The 18076-nt window shown below is 41.5% G+C and overlaps 1 protein-coding gene across 1 annotated transcript in view; it reads right to left on the bottom strand.

Annotated features, from left to right (window-relative positions):
• The window catches only part of CD99 (CD99 molecule (Xg blood group)), a 46664-nt gene that overhangs the window by 7686 nt on the left and 20902 nt on the right, over positions 1-18076 (bottom strand). Inside the window, exons 2-12 of the mRNA XM_075263862.1 lie at positions 16243-16257; positions 13433-13459; positions 12494-12523; positions 12357-12395; positions 11067-11114; positions 10852-10902; positions 9076-9108; positions 8655-8723; positions 6771-6821; positions 2649-2669; positions 275-307 (exon numbers count right to left, since the gene is read on the bottom strand). Of these exons, the coding sequence (XP_075119963.1) occupies positions 275-307; positions 2649-2669; positions 6771-6821; positions 8655-8723; positions 9076-9108; positions 10852-10902; positions 11067-11114; positions 12357-12395; positions 12494-12523; positions 13433-13459; positions 16243-16257 (417 nt within the window). The remainder of the gene's footprint in view (positions 1-274; positions 308-2648; positions 2670-6770; positions 6822-8654; positions 8724-9075; positions 9109-10851; positions 10903-11066; positions 11115-12356; positions 12396-12493; positions 12524-13432; positions 13460-16242; positions 16258-18076) is intronic.

The raw sequence follows: 18076 nt of genomic DNA, 5'->3' as shown, positions 1-18076 counted from the left end.
GCAGATGTTGTCCTTGGCAGGATTTGAACTCAGGACTCCAGCGTTGCAAGGCTGCAGTGCTAACCTCTGAGCCACTTTGCTGCCTTTCCAAAAAAATGTTTCTTGCAATCTCCCATCAATCACTAACATTAACATGTACACACTTAGCTCAGGGGAAACCTACACAGTATAAAGGTGGTGACAGAGTGAAGTATCATATACCCCCTAAAACGGGTTGGGGTGGGAGTTTACAATGTAACAAACGCAATTAGAAAGTCAAGAAAAAGGGCAGTACCTCCTCCTCCTCCTTGTCCCTGTTCTTGGCCACCTACAAAATAACAGAAATATAGGCAATGACTGGACGTTCTATAAATGAGCAGTGTACAAGTCGTAACGCTATTCATACGAGAAGCAAAGCAGATACCAAAAGAAGCATATCTGATATGAGGGGCATGCAGAAGAGCGTAGGCGGAAAAGCGGGCAACTAGCTGAGCAAAAGGAACACTAAGCATAGAAGATTTACCAAAAATAGGTTAAAAAAATAACCAGGATTTTCTCCTTTCCTCTTTGGATGATACCTGATAATCTGACCACAATAAGGAAATCGGGGCTGGGTTGTAACAAGCACCAGACCAAAGAAAGTTCCTGCAGTCATGGGCATAACCATGGGCGACCAAATTAGAGAACGGACTGTCATCACTAAGATGGTTAGAGTCATTAAAGCTCTGCAAAATCTTTAAGAATTTATTAGATATGAGCGAGTAGTATTCGATCGAATACCTCCCCGCCACAGGTATTCGTGTAAGCGGCCGAACACCAAGGCGTTAAACGCATCGAATATTCAATGTGCTTAACCCCTTGGTGTTCAGCCGCTTACACGCATACCTATGGCGGGGAGGTATTTGATCGAATACTACTCGCTCATCTCTAGAATTTATAGGTGTAAAAAGACTTAACATTAAAATTGTCTACAAATCTAAATATGGTTATGTGCATGGGAAACCCCTTTAAGCTTCACCACTCCATCCGTCTACAGCAAAAGATGGAGCCGAGCAACACCTTCAGGACCCCCGCAGAATCAGACTGAAAAACAGGGGCAACTACACTTTTTAATTTACGTTCAGCATTCATTTCTAGGTTTAGTGTTCCGCTGAAAAGATATATAGTGATGGTTATTAAATAGTAAATTCATATTTTATGGCATTTCAGTGAAACTCTAGAAAGGTAAAATCTCATGGGACAGCCCTACACAGAGTACACCCCTAAAGAGAAGAAGGTCTACCTAGCCACCAATTATAAAAGATCATATTAAGGAACTCTTCTCAGCAAATCCCTGGAGTAGTGGAGTCACAGCATTTACAGGTATCCTAATAATAACCTGGAAGGAATGTAATATTTTCTAGTCTTGACCTGTCCAAGACTTTAGTTTAGCCGCATTTCACCGATATCTATGGCAGAATAATGCCGCCATATAGGTGCCTGCAGGATAGTCGTAGGGGATGGATTCTTCTAAGAGGAAATCTGATATTTCATTAGGGTATTGCTGGCAAAGCAGTTCCATAATATCATTTGAAAGGGTCTAAGAAGGTGAAAGAAAATACTTGTAATGTAGAATTTAAAGAATTGAAGAAGGAAGTTCATAAACTAAAGATTGATGAGACATTGCATGGAGACATACCATCTGATGGATGCAATGCACGACCTAGTAAGAATTGCAAGCAAAATACACGTATGATTAAAAAAACTAAATGAAGATTTTACAGGGGTTTTCCTTATCCCAGACATGTTTTGTATCGTATATACACAAAATATGCCACGAACGTCTGAAGGACCTATCTCGAGAATGGGGGGTCAGGGACAACCCTTCGATGACCCTCTCAATTCACTTATATGAGAGCGTCCAAATAGTTGAACCCTCACCTATAAACCATTTATAGCAGATCTTGTAGCTATGCCATGTTTGTGAGATGGGAAAAGCCCTATTGGGTAGTCAAAAATCCATAAAAAGTGTATTATTGGCTCCTTGGATTTTGACTGCGCTGTCCTACAAACTAAAGAAATAGGTAATATGAAGTATAAAAACTTAGCAGATACACTGAGCAAACATCTCAGAGCCAATTCATACTGTAACTTCAAAAAACCCAAAAAACTTCTAGTATAGCCCCCCAACTACAGCCCAGTAAGGTTCCCCCATAACGTGCCACTATTACGCCTTTCAATTCGGTTGCTCTGTGCAATTATTTATAAGAAGCAAAGGAAGGAAAAATACATTTTAATGGAGATCAATAAAAGTAGTTTTGGACAAATGACAAATAACTACTTTGGCAGAGCGGGTGAAAGACTTGGGATGGAAAGCAACCTGGTTACAAGTGGCAGCCAGCAGTGTAGCATTCAGCCCGCAAAATGGCTTGAGATGGTATTTTATGAAAGCGAGGTGAAGCATTATTAGCATTGCCATTAAGCACGTCTGTATGCCAGGAGTCATCACTTATGACCAGCAAAGCTTGTAAGGTTACACTTTATTAAACGCAGAGTATTCCAGATTCTCTTTTATTGTACAAGCTTTCATGCTCACATTATAAACACATTTAGTTGCAACGAAACATGGACAGCTACAGCTTGCCGAGACGCCTTGTAGCCCACCTGTAAAAAGGAAATGTGCTACTTACCACTTGGCTTATTATCATGTCCTGGAATAATTGGAAACAAAAATGTGCATTAAATATTTCAATTAAAAAAAAAAAAAAAAAAAAAAAAAATTATATATATATTTCTTGACAAAACAAATTTATATATCATAATATAAAGATGATGATAATAATAATAATAATGATGACTAAAGAAATGCTGCAAGTCTCCGTTTGCAATTATGTCAGCTGTGCTCTCAGACGCTAGGTCTTGCCACAAAAGAGTGTAAAAGGGTTTCCCTCATTACCCTATAAAAAGCCTCTAAGAGGCTACTTTTGCGCAGTGCACCTCTTGTCGAGAGATTGAAGACTGCTTGACATGCCTCATCAAAGATGTTTTACCCAGTTGACAGACTTTGAGGGGGCAGATCAATGGACTGAGTGAAGCAGGATGGGTAGGTTAGGTGGTATTTGGGGTGGTGGTTATGTAAGTGCATGCACACATGGTGAACAGGCTACAGACAGATTTTCAGGAAAGCCGATCACTTTGTGATTGGAGTCTATGTGCCCATTATGTGTCTTGCCGTTCACAGTCAGCCACTATAGCGCTTGTTTGCAGTGGCATTGTGTATGAGAAACCTGGACTGCTATGGACTGGAATCATATAGTCTTTGGGAACAAACCCAGGCTGTTTTAGTATAGAGACATCATGGTGAGCGCTGCCATCCTGCCCTTACTGTGGAGTAACACATTGCCCCAACTGCTGGCTTGGGGATCATTATAAATGCGAGTCAGTCACCCCTACGTACTAGTATGATTGATACCAACTGCTTATCAATATGTGTAGGACAACCTGCGGCCACATTTATTGCCATTTTTCAGCAGGATAATCCTCTCCCCATGCAACAAGGGTTTCCCAGGATGTCTCTGACAGAATGCAAAACATCCTTGGCCTGGCCATTCCCCAGTTTGTCAGTCAAACATTAATGGGACCAGTTTGGTTGTCAGCTTTGGCTGCCTACAAAGGTGCAGGCTCTAAAGACTCCGCTGTGGGCAAATGTGCTGCAAGATACCATATGGAACCTGTCTCATCTTGTATCCAGGCTAGAGGTGACCCAAAAGGGTAGTAGCACCTTCTTTCATTTGTACAGATTTCCTCAATAAATTCTCCTTTTGTTCCAATATGGTAATCGCTTCTATATACATCACCATTATATTCAGGCATAGAAAATTTCATTCCATTCCAACAACTCCTTTTGGTGCATTATATTTTTGGCAATGAGTGTAATGGACGTGATACCCCCCTCACCAATACTGTCCTAGCTGCTGTTCTGCGTCCTCACTAATCTCCATTTCCTGGTCCTGTCTCCGCGCAAACAGGAAAGGCCCCTCCGCCAATAACTGGCTGCAGCTGTCACCTGTCAGCGGGAGTCGCAGGCATTTCCTGTGTGCTACAATGGCCAGGAAATCCAGACCTCTGGGGTCTACCTGCAGCAGAAGGAGAATGCGTTGGCAAGTATTGCTTCTTTTACATAAATATATTCTTCTGGACAACTCCTTTAAAGCTGAACTTATCCTATGATAAGGCATTGAGGCTCACTTATGTTGTCCAAAGAAATCCCATAAAATTAGAAAATGTTCCAAAAGGAAACAGTGTCATTCAATGGGACTTTTTTTGTTTGTTCATGATCCATTGTTCTGAGCATTACACATTTCTGTCACTAGAGGGCACACCATCTGCACAAAAGCCCATCTAGTCTGCATAGGGATTACCCAAGTAACAGAGGCCATAGACTGCTACCTCCTCCCCAACCACCACCATACACATAAAAACACTCCGCTGCCAAACACGGACTTATCTTCCCAAGACGGAAAAAAATAGAATGATGAAATACAACGACCTAATGCAGATCTTAAACACCCCACCACAAACATTATATGCTCAGTCAGTGCCACCAACAAGTCCTATAACCTTATTATGGCCATATACATTCAATTCTTTTGATTTTCTGACAGTATCTAAGACACTAATATATTATTGTAATCCCTTTCAGGCAGGCTGCTCTCTTCCCTACTTGTAGTAAAATACCAATAATGTAGAACAAAGTTGAAATCATATGAAATATCAGAACCTTGTTTTCTATGCACTTTCCCATGTATTACAATGGCCAAGATATAAGCCCTTAAAGTGACCCCAGACTCATGATTTTTCTTTTCGGTCTACTCATATGCAGTCATTTACGTCTGATTTTTTCCTATCATATTGACTTCCAGTGTACGTAGTGTTGTGTTCATCAGCCAGGCCCTATGAGAGCCCAGGCACTATTTGGGGGGGGGGGGGGGGGTCTGCTAGCTGGCAACTGCACCGCACCTATCCCAAGAAAAGACTTGTTTTGTTCAGGACTGCCAGCAGGAAGCAAACAGGACGCGCCTGGGTGTTCTCCATTGATAGATACAGCAATAGGATGGATTTTAGGATTGCCATCTCTTTTATAGGCAAACCCCAGCAAACATAAATTGTATACGGTATTTTCATGACTACTGCCAAGTGCTGCACAATCACAATGCCGCAGCTATGTCAGCTATTTCATCTGGCACACGTCGCTAGGCAATGTACAAAAACAGGAAACAACACTATTTAGTATGTACAGAATCAAACAGGTCTATAGTAAAAAAATATTCACCAGCGAGGAAGTATAACACATTTAAGGAAATCCTACTTTATACTGTGCTCTGTAGGAGACAATGTTATAGAAAACACTGCCAAGAACTATAGAAAAAACATAATTCTAACAATTGCTCTACACACAAAGCTTTTATAGGCCACATATACAATTAAGAAGAATAGCCATGACCGGCGTATTGTATTCCAGTCTTTATGCCCCCTGATCTTGCAGATGATGTGCTTCATTCTTCACAAGACATCTGGTCATGAATTGGGCTCATCCTCCACCTTGGCCAAGATATGCCTCAGCTCATTGCTGGTGTGTATATGTGTAGTCGCTTACATTACAAAGGTGAACATGAACCTGGCACACGTAATGGCCCTGCCCGATTTGAGAGGAGCGGTGGAGGTAGTCCAAAAACACAAGTGAAGTCACACCAATGGATTGCATTTTTTACATCAAAAAGTTTCTTAAATTCATAATGCACACCCCCCCCCCCATTGTTTTTTTTTTTCAATCACATCAGCAGAGCAATACAAGTCCCAGTGGTCATAGCTGGGCTAAAAATCATAAAGATAGGTCACGAATATCAGATCTGTAGGGAGTCACAGAGACACTTGGCGCCACCATCCATTAACTGTTCTCAGTAGCTAAAACACAAGGAATGAAGCAGACAGCCCTGTTCTCTTTGTAATGGGGGACCTGAACCACTGTAGCTTCGGTACCATTCAAATGAATAGAAGCCGATCTGCAGTACCTGGTCTGGCCACTACACAGAACAGAGCCGTCTGCTTCCTGCTCCATCCTCTGTGTGTTCGCTGCTGACAACAGCCAATCAATGAGGTTATCTGGTGTCAGAAATCCTCTATTCTAGGATAGGTCATCAATATCTGTAGCCTGGAAAACCCCTTGAAATGTCATATGTCAATTAAAGCAGTTCACTTTAGTCCTAATGCTACGGAGTATCAAATGCTATATGTGCAATGTTGCTTTATGGCGCTTACCCACAACAGGGTCTATGGCAATGACAATGTATTGAACCTATTTTCCTTAAAGGGGTTTTCCCACAAGCATAGAAATATTTAAATTTGTAGAGAATTAAAAAAGTTAAAAATGTTTGCAAATATCAATCATTAAAGGTTTTGCAGAGGCTTGAAGACGTTCTCTAACCATCTTAGCGCTGATAATCTTTTGTCTTGATCAGATATCAATGGGTACAACCATGTAGATAAGTTGGTTTCCCGTTTTAGTTGGGTTATCTTCTGCATGTAGTGTCCTTGCCGGGTAACCTATCCACCATAAGGAGATTCATGGCCCGGTCTCTGACAAGTCCCAGACCATAGAACGTGACAAGACAAAAGATTGTCACTACTAAGTTTAAGGGTGGAGGATGTGTAAAATAAAAGTCATAATTTTCAGCAATTTTGCTCAATTTCAACAACATTATTTTTATCTACAAATTCCTTTTATATATGTATGTACTGTACAGATATCTTACCACCAGGATTATTATCATGGTGTCCTCCACCAAGATCACTGTCATCGAATACTAAAAGTAAAAAGACATAAATAAAAGATCAGCCACAATCTACACCAGACAGACTACCAATCTCATTGCTCCAAGTCTCCCTCCTATTGTGAATGGAGAGGCTTGCCCTATTCACACCAGCTTGGCCATTTTCAGAACCACAGAAGTGAATGGCACAGGACCTCCCATTTTTGCGGTGTGAGTGCCAGAGTCAGGTCCTGCATTTATGACAATTGTCCGACACGGGAACACCCCTTTAAAAGGGAATCTAACAGTGTAATCTACACTAAACCATCTACAAGTCCTTATAGACAGGGGGTCTATATCATCCTGTGAAAGACATTCTTGGCCGCAATAAACACAAAACAAGCTTTATACCCTGCTGCTGTACTTCTTGCTCCAGCACTGTTCTTTGCTAAAACTAGAGGAGTACACCTCAGTAACAATGCGCATGCGCCAAACCTCTGACACTAGTGCAGTGAAGCCGGGGTGTACATCCTTGGCTTCACTGAAGAACTGCGCAGGCACCAGAGGACAGTCTAATGCAGACCTGGGTAATGTGCGGCCCACGGGCCACATCCGGCTTCTATCCGGCCCGCATAGCTAGTGGAAGGTTTTTGAAGGACCTGTGAGATGTCATCACAGCCTATCACCAGGATAGGCTATGGCTAGTTAGTGGGCGGAGCCACACGGGAATGGGACTGTGTGCTTTCTGCAAGCTGCCAGCAATGGGGGCTGCTGGATGATAACGAGAAGAGACAGCATGTGTGAGCAAGAGGGGGGGGGGGGAATAGGGGCAGATGTAGAGGGCCAGTTAAACTGAATGTACATAGAGGGGGGACATTAAACTATGGGGCAGATGGAGGGTGACATTAAACTGGGGCAGCTGGAGGAGGATATTAAACCATGGGGGGTAGCTGGAGGGGGACATGTCTTCCTCTAGTTGCCACCAGTTTAATGTCCCCCTCCAGCTGCCCCAGTTTAATGTCCCCTCTAGTTTCTGCTAGTTTATACTGGGGCACCAGGAGAGGAACTTAATACTGTGGGACATTTGGAGGAAAACGTTATAATGTGGGGGTGTATGCTGTTAGGGTGACTGTAGGAGGATTTTACTTTGTGGGGCACATGGAAAAATGATTGAGAATGGGCGGAGTCAGAGAAGTGGGTGGGGCTAAATTTGCCGCGACTCGCATGGCCCTCTAGAACCATTACAATTTCTCATGCGGCCGCATGGGAAAATTAATTGCCCACCCCTGGTCTAATGAGTCTCATCAGACTCATCTGTAGCCAAGTATAAAGAATGGATTTACAACAGGGCGATTTAGGCCACTAAACCCCCAGTCTATAAGTACCTGTGGGTGGTTTAGTGACCGAAAATACCCGACAGATTCCCTTTAAGCAGACAGTTTCTTCTGGGCCATCTCCAGGCAGAGGCCTACAGGTTAATCCAGATTTTACTACCCTTTTCAGATTAAGTCTTTTAGCTCTCTAATGTTATTTGTCCTGTTGCTATTCAGGGATGGTCCCCACTCAGGTTAGTAACTATCTCCAGTGGGAGATCCAGCTTTCCCACTCTCTCACATACACGCACGAAAACGCACTTCAAGTCTTTATTTATTCGATTCTGCGGCTCGAGACTTCCTGCTGATTTAGCCTATTCTTCTGGACCTAAATTGGCAGTGGAAAGCCATGACAGCCGATGAGCTGCATAGGCATCCCATTGTGGCTAGACCACGGCCAAATATGAAGAGGAATTTCTCTTCATTTTTATCTGTGTGAGCTTACGCTTACATAGGAAACTTCTCTAGATATAGAAGATAAGTTTGGAGCAGGTGGATTCAGAATTTTACTTACCCCCACCGCCACCGCCCGGTTGAGCTGGCTGAGCTGGTTTAGGCTTTGCAGTTGGCTGCTTGGGTTGCCCTTTAAGATAAATGCAAGAAATTAGGTACAACAAATTAGGTAAAAAGTGGACCTTACATGGATATAATGCCAAGTATAAAGCTGAATTGGGCAATTGGCAGCATTTTGGCTTTGATTACAAAAGACATCTATCCATTTATGTATCCATTTTTATACTAAGACTTTAAGGAAACAAAACACACACAACCTAAAACTTAATGAACAGCTAAACTGGCATGGCATGCTACCTGCTTCCAGCTAGGTTTACTGTACCACATGCGTGTTTAGTCTTACGAAGGAAATCTGGATTATATAAAACAATTATAGCACAATATATACACACAGTACACAAATATTATATAACAAATTTTACCATCTTTTTCAACAGCATCACCCAAGTTAAAGTCTGCAACAAACCAAGAAAAAAATATAAACCTTAAGGTAGGGATCCGAATTATGTTTATTTCAGACATAACTACTCATGAGATTACATGGCACATTTTTTAGATCAGTACACTAATATACATGTTACTATGAAGAGTACTTGCTTTCACATATGTACTTTGCTATAGAGAAGACAAATTGCTCTCAAAAGGGATTGGTAATAGCCAATTGTTAGGCTGAGGCCCCACATTGCGGAAACACAGATTGTGCTGCCGTTTTTTTAATCCAAAGCCAGGAGTGGACTGAACAGAAGAGAAGTATGAGAACTTCCTAGATATTTCCCATTCCTTTTGTATCCATTATTGGCTTTGGCTTGAAAATCTACAACAAAAAAAAGCTGCCATTTTGCAACATGGGGCCTCACGTTGGGGAAATGCAGCTTTTTTTTGCTGCAGATTTTGCTGTGTTTAGAGCAAAAAGGAGAACTATAAATGCTTCTATTATATTTCCCATTCCGTTTGTAGCCACTCCTAGGTTTGACTCAAAAAAACGCAGCAAAATCTGCAACAAAAAAATGCAGCTTTTCCGCAACGTGGGGTCTCAGCCTTAAAGGGATCCTATCACCCAGACATGATTTTTTCTAAGTACCACATCGGAATAACCTTAACAAAGGCTATTCTTCTCCTACCTTTCGTCGTCTTCTCCGCACCGCCATTTGCCTACAATCCTGGTTCTTGTCGGTATGCTAATGAGCTCTCTCGCAGCATTGGTGGTGGGCCCCAGCGCTCAGATGGCTTTGGGAGCGTCCCCAATGCTGCAAGAGAGCTCTCTCCAGCGGCACCTCCTCTTCTTCAGCAGCGTCATCTTCCTCCTATTCTTCCGGCGGTGGGTTACTTCTAAGGCCTCGGGCCTTTGGCGGAGCAGTCTGTGCATGCCCACAGGCCACGAGAAAATGGCCGCTTACACAGTATTGGAAGTATTGCACTGTATCCTTGCACAGTATTGGAAGCGGCCATTTTCTCATTGCCTGTGGGCATGCGCAGACTGCTCCGCCCAAATGCTGCGAGAGAGCTCATTAGCATACCGACAAGAACCGGGATTGTAGGCGAACGGCGTCGCTGAGAAGACGACGAAAGGAAGGAGACGAATAGCCTTTCTTAAGGCTATTCCGACGTGGTACTTAGAAAAAAAAATCATGTCTGAGTGATAGGATCCCTTTAAAGAGGTTTTCCAGGACTTCATTGGTATTAAAAGTCTGTGCAGATCCGACACCCAAGGTCACCGTGGATCTGCTGTTTGAAAGGCTACATGACCACTTTGTAGGCTATGCGATGTCATGTGAGCGCTGCAGCCTCTTCAAATAGCTAATATGCTGGAGTCCAGGTATCGGACCCCTGCAGATCTATAACCGAAGACCTATCCTAAGAATACACCATCATTAATAAGTCCTTGGAAACCCCTTTAATGTAAGAAAATAAAGAATAATAGACAAATGGAATAACACTGAGTTCTAAGAAAATATACTCCGGCACAGGAGAGGTGGCTGGTGCTCTTTAAAGGGACAGTAACTCTCAAAAGCAAAATTCATGGAAAGACCAGCTAATAGACTGTACTAAATCTATATAATGTAGACATTTCATGAGGTTCTCATATACAGATATATATATCCATTCACAACTAGTTATTTTGGTTATTGGTACTTAGGTCACATAAATTCAATGTCTTAATGTTCAATGATATCTTCACAGTGTGAACAGATACTTACCATCTAAGGGTGCACCCGGTTGAGGTTTTACAGTTGGCTTTTTTGGTGTGGCTAAAAAAAAAAAAAAAAAAAATAAAAACACGTATTATCACATAGATTCCAGACACAGTTTTACTAAGCAAAGTGTGTCAAAATTCTGAGTTAATCTGTTCCAAACACAATCATATTGAACATGTTTTGCAACTCATTTACACAGTTTTTGCACCTCTACTCACCATCAGGGACTTCTGGCTTAGGTTCTGGGGTTGGCTCTTTGGGTATGACTTGAAAAAAATTTAAATTAAATCATTACATAACTTTTATACACAGCAGGGCAGTTACTATGCGAAACATGTCTATTAGTAGGCCATATACCGTATATCTCTAGCAGGGCAAATTTATTAAGCCCCAAGTATCACACGTCATTCTTAATAACCTGCCAAGTGGCTTAGATTTCTATTGCATCTCACACAGGAAAACTACCATGAGTTAGAATTAATCTGTTGGACTTAGGCTCGGACACCCTGGCCCTCCCCAATTACATTCACACAATGTTCCAGGCAAATCACGGATTGGGACTTGGTGCAAAGGTGGCAAACATGTACATCGATATATAACCCCAGAAAGCTGGCGTAGAGGGAATGATGCCCTAGTATGTTTAATCTCGCTGGAAATTTGCCATATTCTACTTAAAAGTTCTGCATGTTGCTCCTTTGCATCAGTGAACAATCTACCGCCTGGTCACTTTTTCTGAATTTTATTTATTTTTTTTAAAACTTTCCCTATCAGTATGTCTTTGGAGTGTGGGAGAAAACCCACACAAATATGGGGAGAGTATATAAACGCCTTGCAGATGTTGTCCTTGGCAGGATTCGAACCCAGGACTCCAGCGCCGCAAGGCAACAGTGCTAACCACTGAGCTACCGTGCTGCCTTGTGGAGGACTTTTTTCTCTGCTGGGTTCCGTTTTGAAATGGGGCTCTCTGAACGACAGAGAAACAAGCAAAGATGTGAACCAAGCCTGAAACTAGATCCTGGTAACTGTTATTTCTTCATTATATTAAGAGGGCAACTTGAAAAACACTTTGCTGTATTCTTATAGCCTTCTCCAGCTCTGTGGACCTCCAACAGGACCCATGGCTGCTTTTTTTTGGCACAAGGTTAGGGGATTTATAAAGCTGTAAGATTTGGATCATTAACAACGACAGGGAACAAGCCATAGCACTAAATGGCTAATGAAGGTCAAAGTTATCTGAGCACACTAATCTACAAGGGTTCCCAAACTTTTACAAGGTGCTCCTTCCCCTTTTTCACTCTAAACTTATACTCAAACATAATACACTAATAATGCTTAAACTTATAGATAAGTGTGTTTAATCTTTCATTTTAAAGATCATTTCATCTTCATGCTTAACTGTTCACAATAACCGTCTTTTTTTTGACCGGGGTATCCGGATTTTTGCATGCCACTGTATACGGAAGGTGTATACATAATACATAGAAAGGTTCAAGGATTATACAACTTACCACCTTCTTCAGGTTTAGGTTTTGTAGTTGGCTTCACACCTGTCAGAAAAAAAAAAAAAAAAAAAGTCACTGTATCCTTTACCAGACACACAGAAAGGATCAAGGATTATACAATTTACCACCCGTATTCTCATTACCTTCATCTGGTTTAGGTTTTGTAGTTACATCTGTCAAAAAATAAGAGAGAGATCAGTCAAAAAATAAAAGTCATCCTATTCTTTATCCTGTAGGGCACTTTTACATGGCCGTATCTGTGTGTATCAGTTGTACATCCTGATGCGGCGAGTACAGGAGCTAGTAGAACTTAAAATCACAGCATTAAGTTCAGTTCACATGAGCCACAAAATACAACCATGCAAGTGAGTCCTAAGGTATTGTTCACACCATATTTTGTACTGAATAGCTACTTTTCTAAATTTATAAGAAAATAAAATATGAATAAAAACAAATTCAAACAAACTGAATATTGATCCTTTAAAGGAATGCATCCCGTACTTTATTTATGATCTACAGAATTTTACTTAATTACTGGAAATGAAATAATAGGGCAGGTTTATGAAGACTGATGATTGCAACGCCAGTCTTTATATCCCCTGCAGTAACAGAGGGAGCGCCTCCTCATCAGGAGTACCCTCCACCAGGCCCTTCGCGTCTGCTTGTAGTGGATATAGATTTGAGGGATCATTTATGAGTAAACTAATTTTCAAGATCGTCTCAACTCCATTCACACTACATTAACCCCACCGCCTGTTGTTATTTAGGCCGCAGCACATAGATATTTGCAAGCCTCATTTGGATGAGCAGGACAGTCTCACAGATTTCAGCTGCATAGACCCGAATGATTGACAGCAATTACATTTTCAGTAGAAAGCCTCCTTAAAAAAAATGGAAATCTACTGGCAGCCTTTCCGGTAAATAGATTTTTTTTTGAAAGTTGCACTAAAACAATGTTGTGGTAATATAAAGTCATACTCATATCTATCTATCTATCTATCTATCTATCTATCTATCTATCTATCTATCTATCACACATCTATACATATATTCTTTTTAATAATGAGTGAACTTATTCTTACCATCCAAAGCATCCATTAGGTCAAATCCTGCAGCACAACAAGAGAGATCATGAAAACAAAGTTTATCACATTCAATAGTTTTTCACTTGGCTATCATGGTTTACAGGAGAACATACAGCTTGGTTTATAGGTACCGTAGTATGTTACATAGCAGGAGGAGCTGAGCAGTTTGATATATCATTTTGTAGAAGATTCTGTGGAACTTCTAGAACAGGGATAGGGAACCTTCGGCTCTCCAGCTGCTGCGAAACTACAACTCCCAGCATGCTCCATTCACTTCCATGGGAGTTCCAAGAACAGCAGAGCAAGTGTGCATGCTGAGAGTTGTAGTTTTGCAACAGCTGGAGAGCCGTACGTTCCCTACCCCTGTTCTAGAACTTTATTTACCACTCATTCTGGGCTTAGGAGTCTAATGGGCTGTCCCACTCACTGTCTAAAAGGACCGCCCACTGGACTCCCAAGGCAAAAGCAAGAAGAAAATTCAAGCGAGTCTACAACAATCTCATGCATGGTCAGATGATGCCGCAGTGTTACAGAACACCATTACAGTGATAAACATCACCTTTCTTATGCATGTCATTTTTGTAAGCTAAAAAAAATGCAAATGAGGCAGTTGGTGCACTGGGGGTGGAGCTTTAGATTCCTGGAGCTCTAGCCACTTACACTGCCATCATCATGCCACCTTGTTTAGTGAAAGTTGATCCTCCCGCTTCTATGACATCACCAATCCTACTTTAGCACAGGGGTGTGGAGTTGACTATTTTTCCACCGTCCAACATCTGACTTCTTTAGAAATGGCTTTGTCAGCTATGGTCAGACAGAAGCAGGAAAGATCCTCAAATTCATGAAAAAAAAAAACAACCCACCAAACACTAATGATTGAATTCCTAAGAAAATAAATATACAACAAGCTATGCATCTACTAATTATACAATATCAATCATCGCATAATATAATTTAGAACAATTAATGATTTAACTGTTTTCCCAAACCCAACTCTAGCCCAAACTAGTCCCGACTGACTCCATGACTCTGATGCCACAGCCCTGCTTGAGGAGCAAAAGTAGCGCTTCAGAGAGCAGAAGGCCCCGCCCCCAGTGCACCAATTGCGTCAGCTGCCTAAGACTTCAAATGTGTTTTTCGCCAACTCTTTAAAAATGACATACATAACAGAGTTATGTTTATTGCTAATATGTTCGCTAATATGATGGTGGCATCTGAATATGCATGGGGGACATGGTAGACTATTAATAGAGGTGGTCCAGGGAGTTTAGATTCACTTATGTGCTCCAGTAGACTCTTAATTATGGACCTGGGGATTCCATCTTCATCTTGACCCAAGGGTCATGTGATTGGCAGCAGCACTCTGACCCTCTCTGCCCTCTTCCTTCCTTCCCTCACAATGACCTGTGCTATGAGGGCTGGCTGACAGTTTCCTACTACAACCAAAATTGGTCTTGACTGACTCCACAACTCTGATTCCACAGCCATCCCCCATAGAAAAGGAGAGATTGGTGAAAGAGAGGGAAGGGGCAGACCAACCCAAGGGTCAGAGGACGGCTTCCAAACACGTGACACAGGTTGAGGCCAGAACCCCCAGGTACCAGTGGAACCAGTAAGCTGCAGACAACCCCTTTAATTGAAGTACTACTGCATTTGTTCCATAAAACCTTTCATGGCAGTACATTCCCTTTAAACAACAGTCTATAAATTATAAAAACATCTTGAAAACAACAGATTGTGACATTTTATACAGTAGACAGCCCACCTAATGTACAAACTATGATATTGTAAGGGTAAAATATCCACTTCCCTTCAAGGCAATATTGTAATGATTATAGAGATTGACCAATACTGCCCAAAGAATAAGCCAATAAGAACATCCTTGGTGGAAAATATGAGCTTGTTCTAGCACAATCCTGGAAAGCAGGTCCCTATAAAACAATGCCCGAATTCATGAAACCTAATCGCATAATTTGGGAATACAGTAAAACCAGAATAATTATTTCAGATTATGCCACTAGGTTTCATGAAAACCAGGCATTGATTTATAAGGAGCAGTCTTCCAAGAGGTGGCGCTAGAGAAGGTTCCTCTTTCCCACCAGGGAGGTTTTATTTGGATATTCCTTACCGAGGATTCATAGCAGGGCATGCATGGTCTAATAGTCCCGTACACCTCACAGTGGCGTCTCCTTAATGAGACATAGTACCCCCTCTGTCCCACAAAGGCATCCAGATATGTACCAGGAAGGGAACCAGTGGATGAAATAAGTAAAATCAAAAAGGTCAATGACTTATATACCCAACGAAGTGAACATGACAGGCTAATGGGGGATGGGGCAGAACCGAGAGATGTCAACCAAAATAGGCTTCCATCATTAGGCCATGAATTTTGTAAGGGACCCAACTTTAAGTGCTTCAAAATCATGAAAATAAACTACATCGAAGCAATCTATACCATGAACACACCAGACACTTGACCTGCTCATAAACAGACGTAGATACTACAGATGTTGTACTCTGATAAAAAATGCTGTGTAATGTGGTATCAGCGGTAATCCTGTCCGTGTGAATGCATAAGACATATGTGAGGAGCTAAGACATCAACAGGCACCTTCCTTAATAATAAACTCCTAAGCTCATTTGGATGGGTGCTGGCCAATGCTACACGTCTTCATTTTCAGCGCTGAAGGTAAGATGGTGGCTGCCGGATCATGTTCATTGGAAAGCTTCCCTTTTCCTTTAGGACTACATCTTCGGTTATAAGAATCACAACAGAAACAAAGCGGAAAAAAAACCCAAAAACTCACCAGCATCATCTTGGCCTAGAACAGAAAAAAAAAACAAAAGAAAAAAATTAGCTTTTTAAAATAGAAAGGTAAAAGAAGAAGAAATACAGTCACCTATGTAGTTTATGGGACACAACCAATAACTTGCAAAATGTTTAATTTATACAACATATACGTGGGGAAAAACAAACAAAAACACTCATTGTAAGAAAGATGGAGGTGTTCATTTTGCTGTTTCTATTTTTTTTTTTTTTTTTTTTTACTTTTTTTTTTTTTTACCCTGAAGACAAGTATACTCGAGTATATACAGTATACAAATGAATACCAAAGGTATGGTAAATCCCTTGGGCTCCATTCTGTCTATTAAAGTCAAGGGAAGCCACAAATAGGGCCTAAAAAGAAGTCATTCTATATACAGTGTAAGCCGATGACCGGCAAAATAATGGAGGGGGTGTACATCTCGCCCAGACTACTCAGGTGGGCAAGATGAGAGAAAGTCCAGGAATGACTTACTCTCAGCAGACAGCTTTTGTCTGCTTTGCATTTTGTTACATGCTCAGTATCGGGCTGGATTTTTTAGGAATGGCAGGTAGGTTGGCAGTGGGACCTGTCATTCCACACCCCCTCCAGTCCACACATTGTGGATGTTTCTGCAGTGTGTCAGCTCCTGTGGATTGTCCTCATCAGTGAGGTTTAAAAGGTCAGCTCCAGCAGCAAGACTTTGGACAGAGCTTGGCTGGAGAGCCAGCAGGAAGGTCACATTGTTGGAGCTGTCCTGGTTGTTGCAATTTACTATTGAGTCTGCTATTATAGGTGAGGTAACCCATGTTCAGTTAGAGCCTAGCCGGGCAGGTATTTATTTTTGTATTGTTTTCTTTTATTGCCACACTGTTTATTTGGAGTGAAAATAAAACTACGTTTTTGGACTAAAAATCTGGACTTGTGTGTCTATGTCACCCCACCTAGCAACCCCAGACCCTGACAACAGTGTTGGGAAAAAGTATTTGCCCCCTCACAGATTTCTCATACTTGCATTTTTCAGATGATCAAATTTTATTATCAGATGAAGATAATCAGAGTTAATACATAATACAGTTTTTCGATGGGTAATTTCTCATACTTGCATTTTTCAGATGATCAAATTTTATTATCAGATGAAGATAATCAGAGTTAATACATAATACAGTTTTTCGATGGGTATTTCAACTGTTAAGGGAAAAAAGCTATCCAAATAAACCTGGGCCTATATGAAAAAGTAATTACTCCCTAAACCTAATAAGTTAAACCACAGCTGCAGTGAAGACTTTGCGATAACTGGCAATGAGTCCTTCACATATTAATTCAGCAAAGTTGGAGGGTTTTCAAGCGTGAATGCCCTGGATAAGATCATGTCGCGACATCTCAATTTAATTTAAGTTCAGACTTTGACTTGGCCATTTGGAAACCTTAATTTTGTTTTGTTTTCTTTCAGTCATACAGAGCTGGACTTGCTGGTGTGTTTCATATCATTGTTCTGCTGTAGAACCCAAGTATAACTGATGGCTGGACATTCTCCTTCAGGAGAGCAGAAGTCATGGTTCCATCAATTACAGAAATCCATCCAACAGCAAAGCAGACCAAGACCATCTCACTACCACTATGATGTTTGACTGTCGGTATGATATTCCTTTTCTGAAATGCTGTGTTACGCTAGGTTCACACCTGCGTTCTACTCTCCGTTCTGTGCTTTCCGTCTTCTGCATGCCAGAAGACGCAAAGCACAGACCGGGTCCGGCCATGAGCGTTTTATGCTCGCCACCGCGAAACCGGATTTTTTAATCCAGACACAGAGTACTGCATGTCCGACTCTGTGTCC

Source organism: Leptodactylus fuscus, chromosome 2 (genome assembly GCF_031893055.1).
Source record: "Leptodactylus fuscus isolate aLepFus1 chromosome 2, aLepFus1.hap2, whole genome shotgun sequence".
Lineage (NCBI taxonomy): Eukaryota > Metazoa > Chordata > Amphibia > Anura > Leptodactylidae > Leptodactylus > Leptodactylus fuscus.
This window is presented reverse-complemented; position numbering and strand designations above follow the sequence as displayed.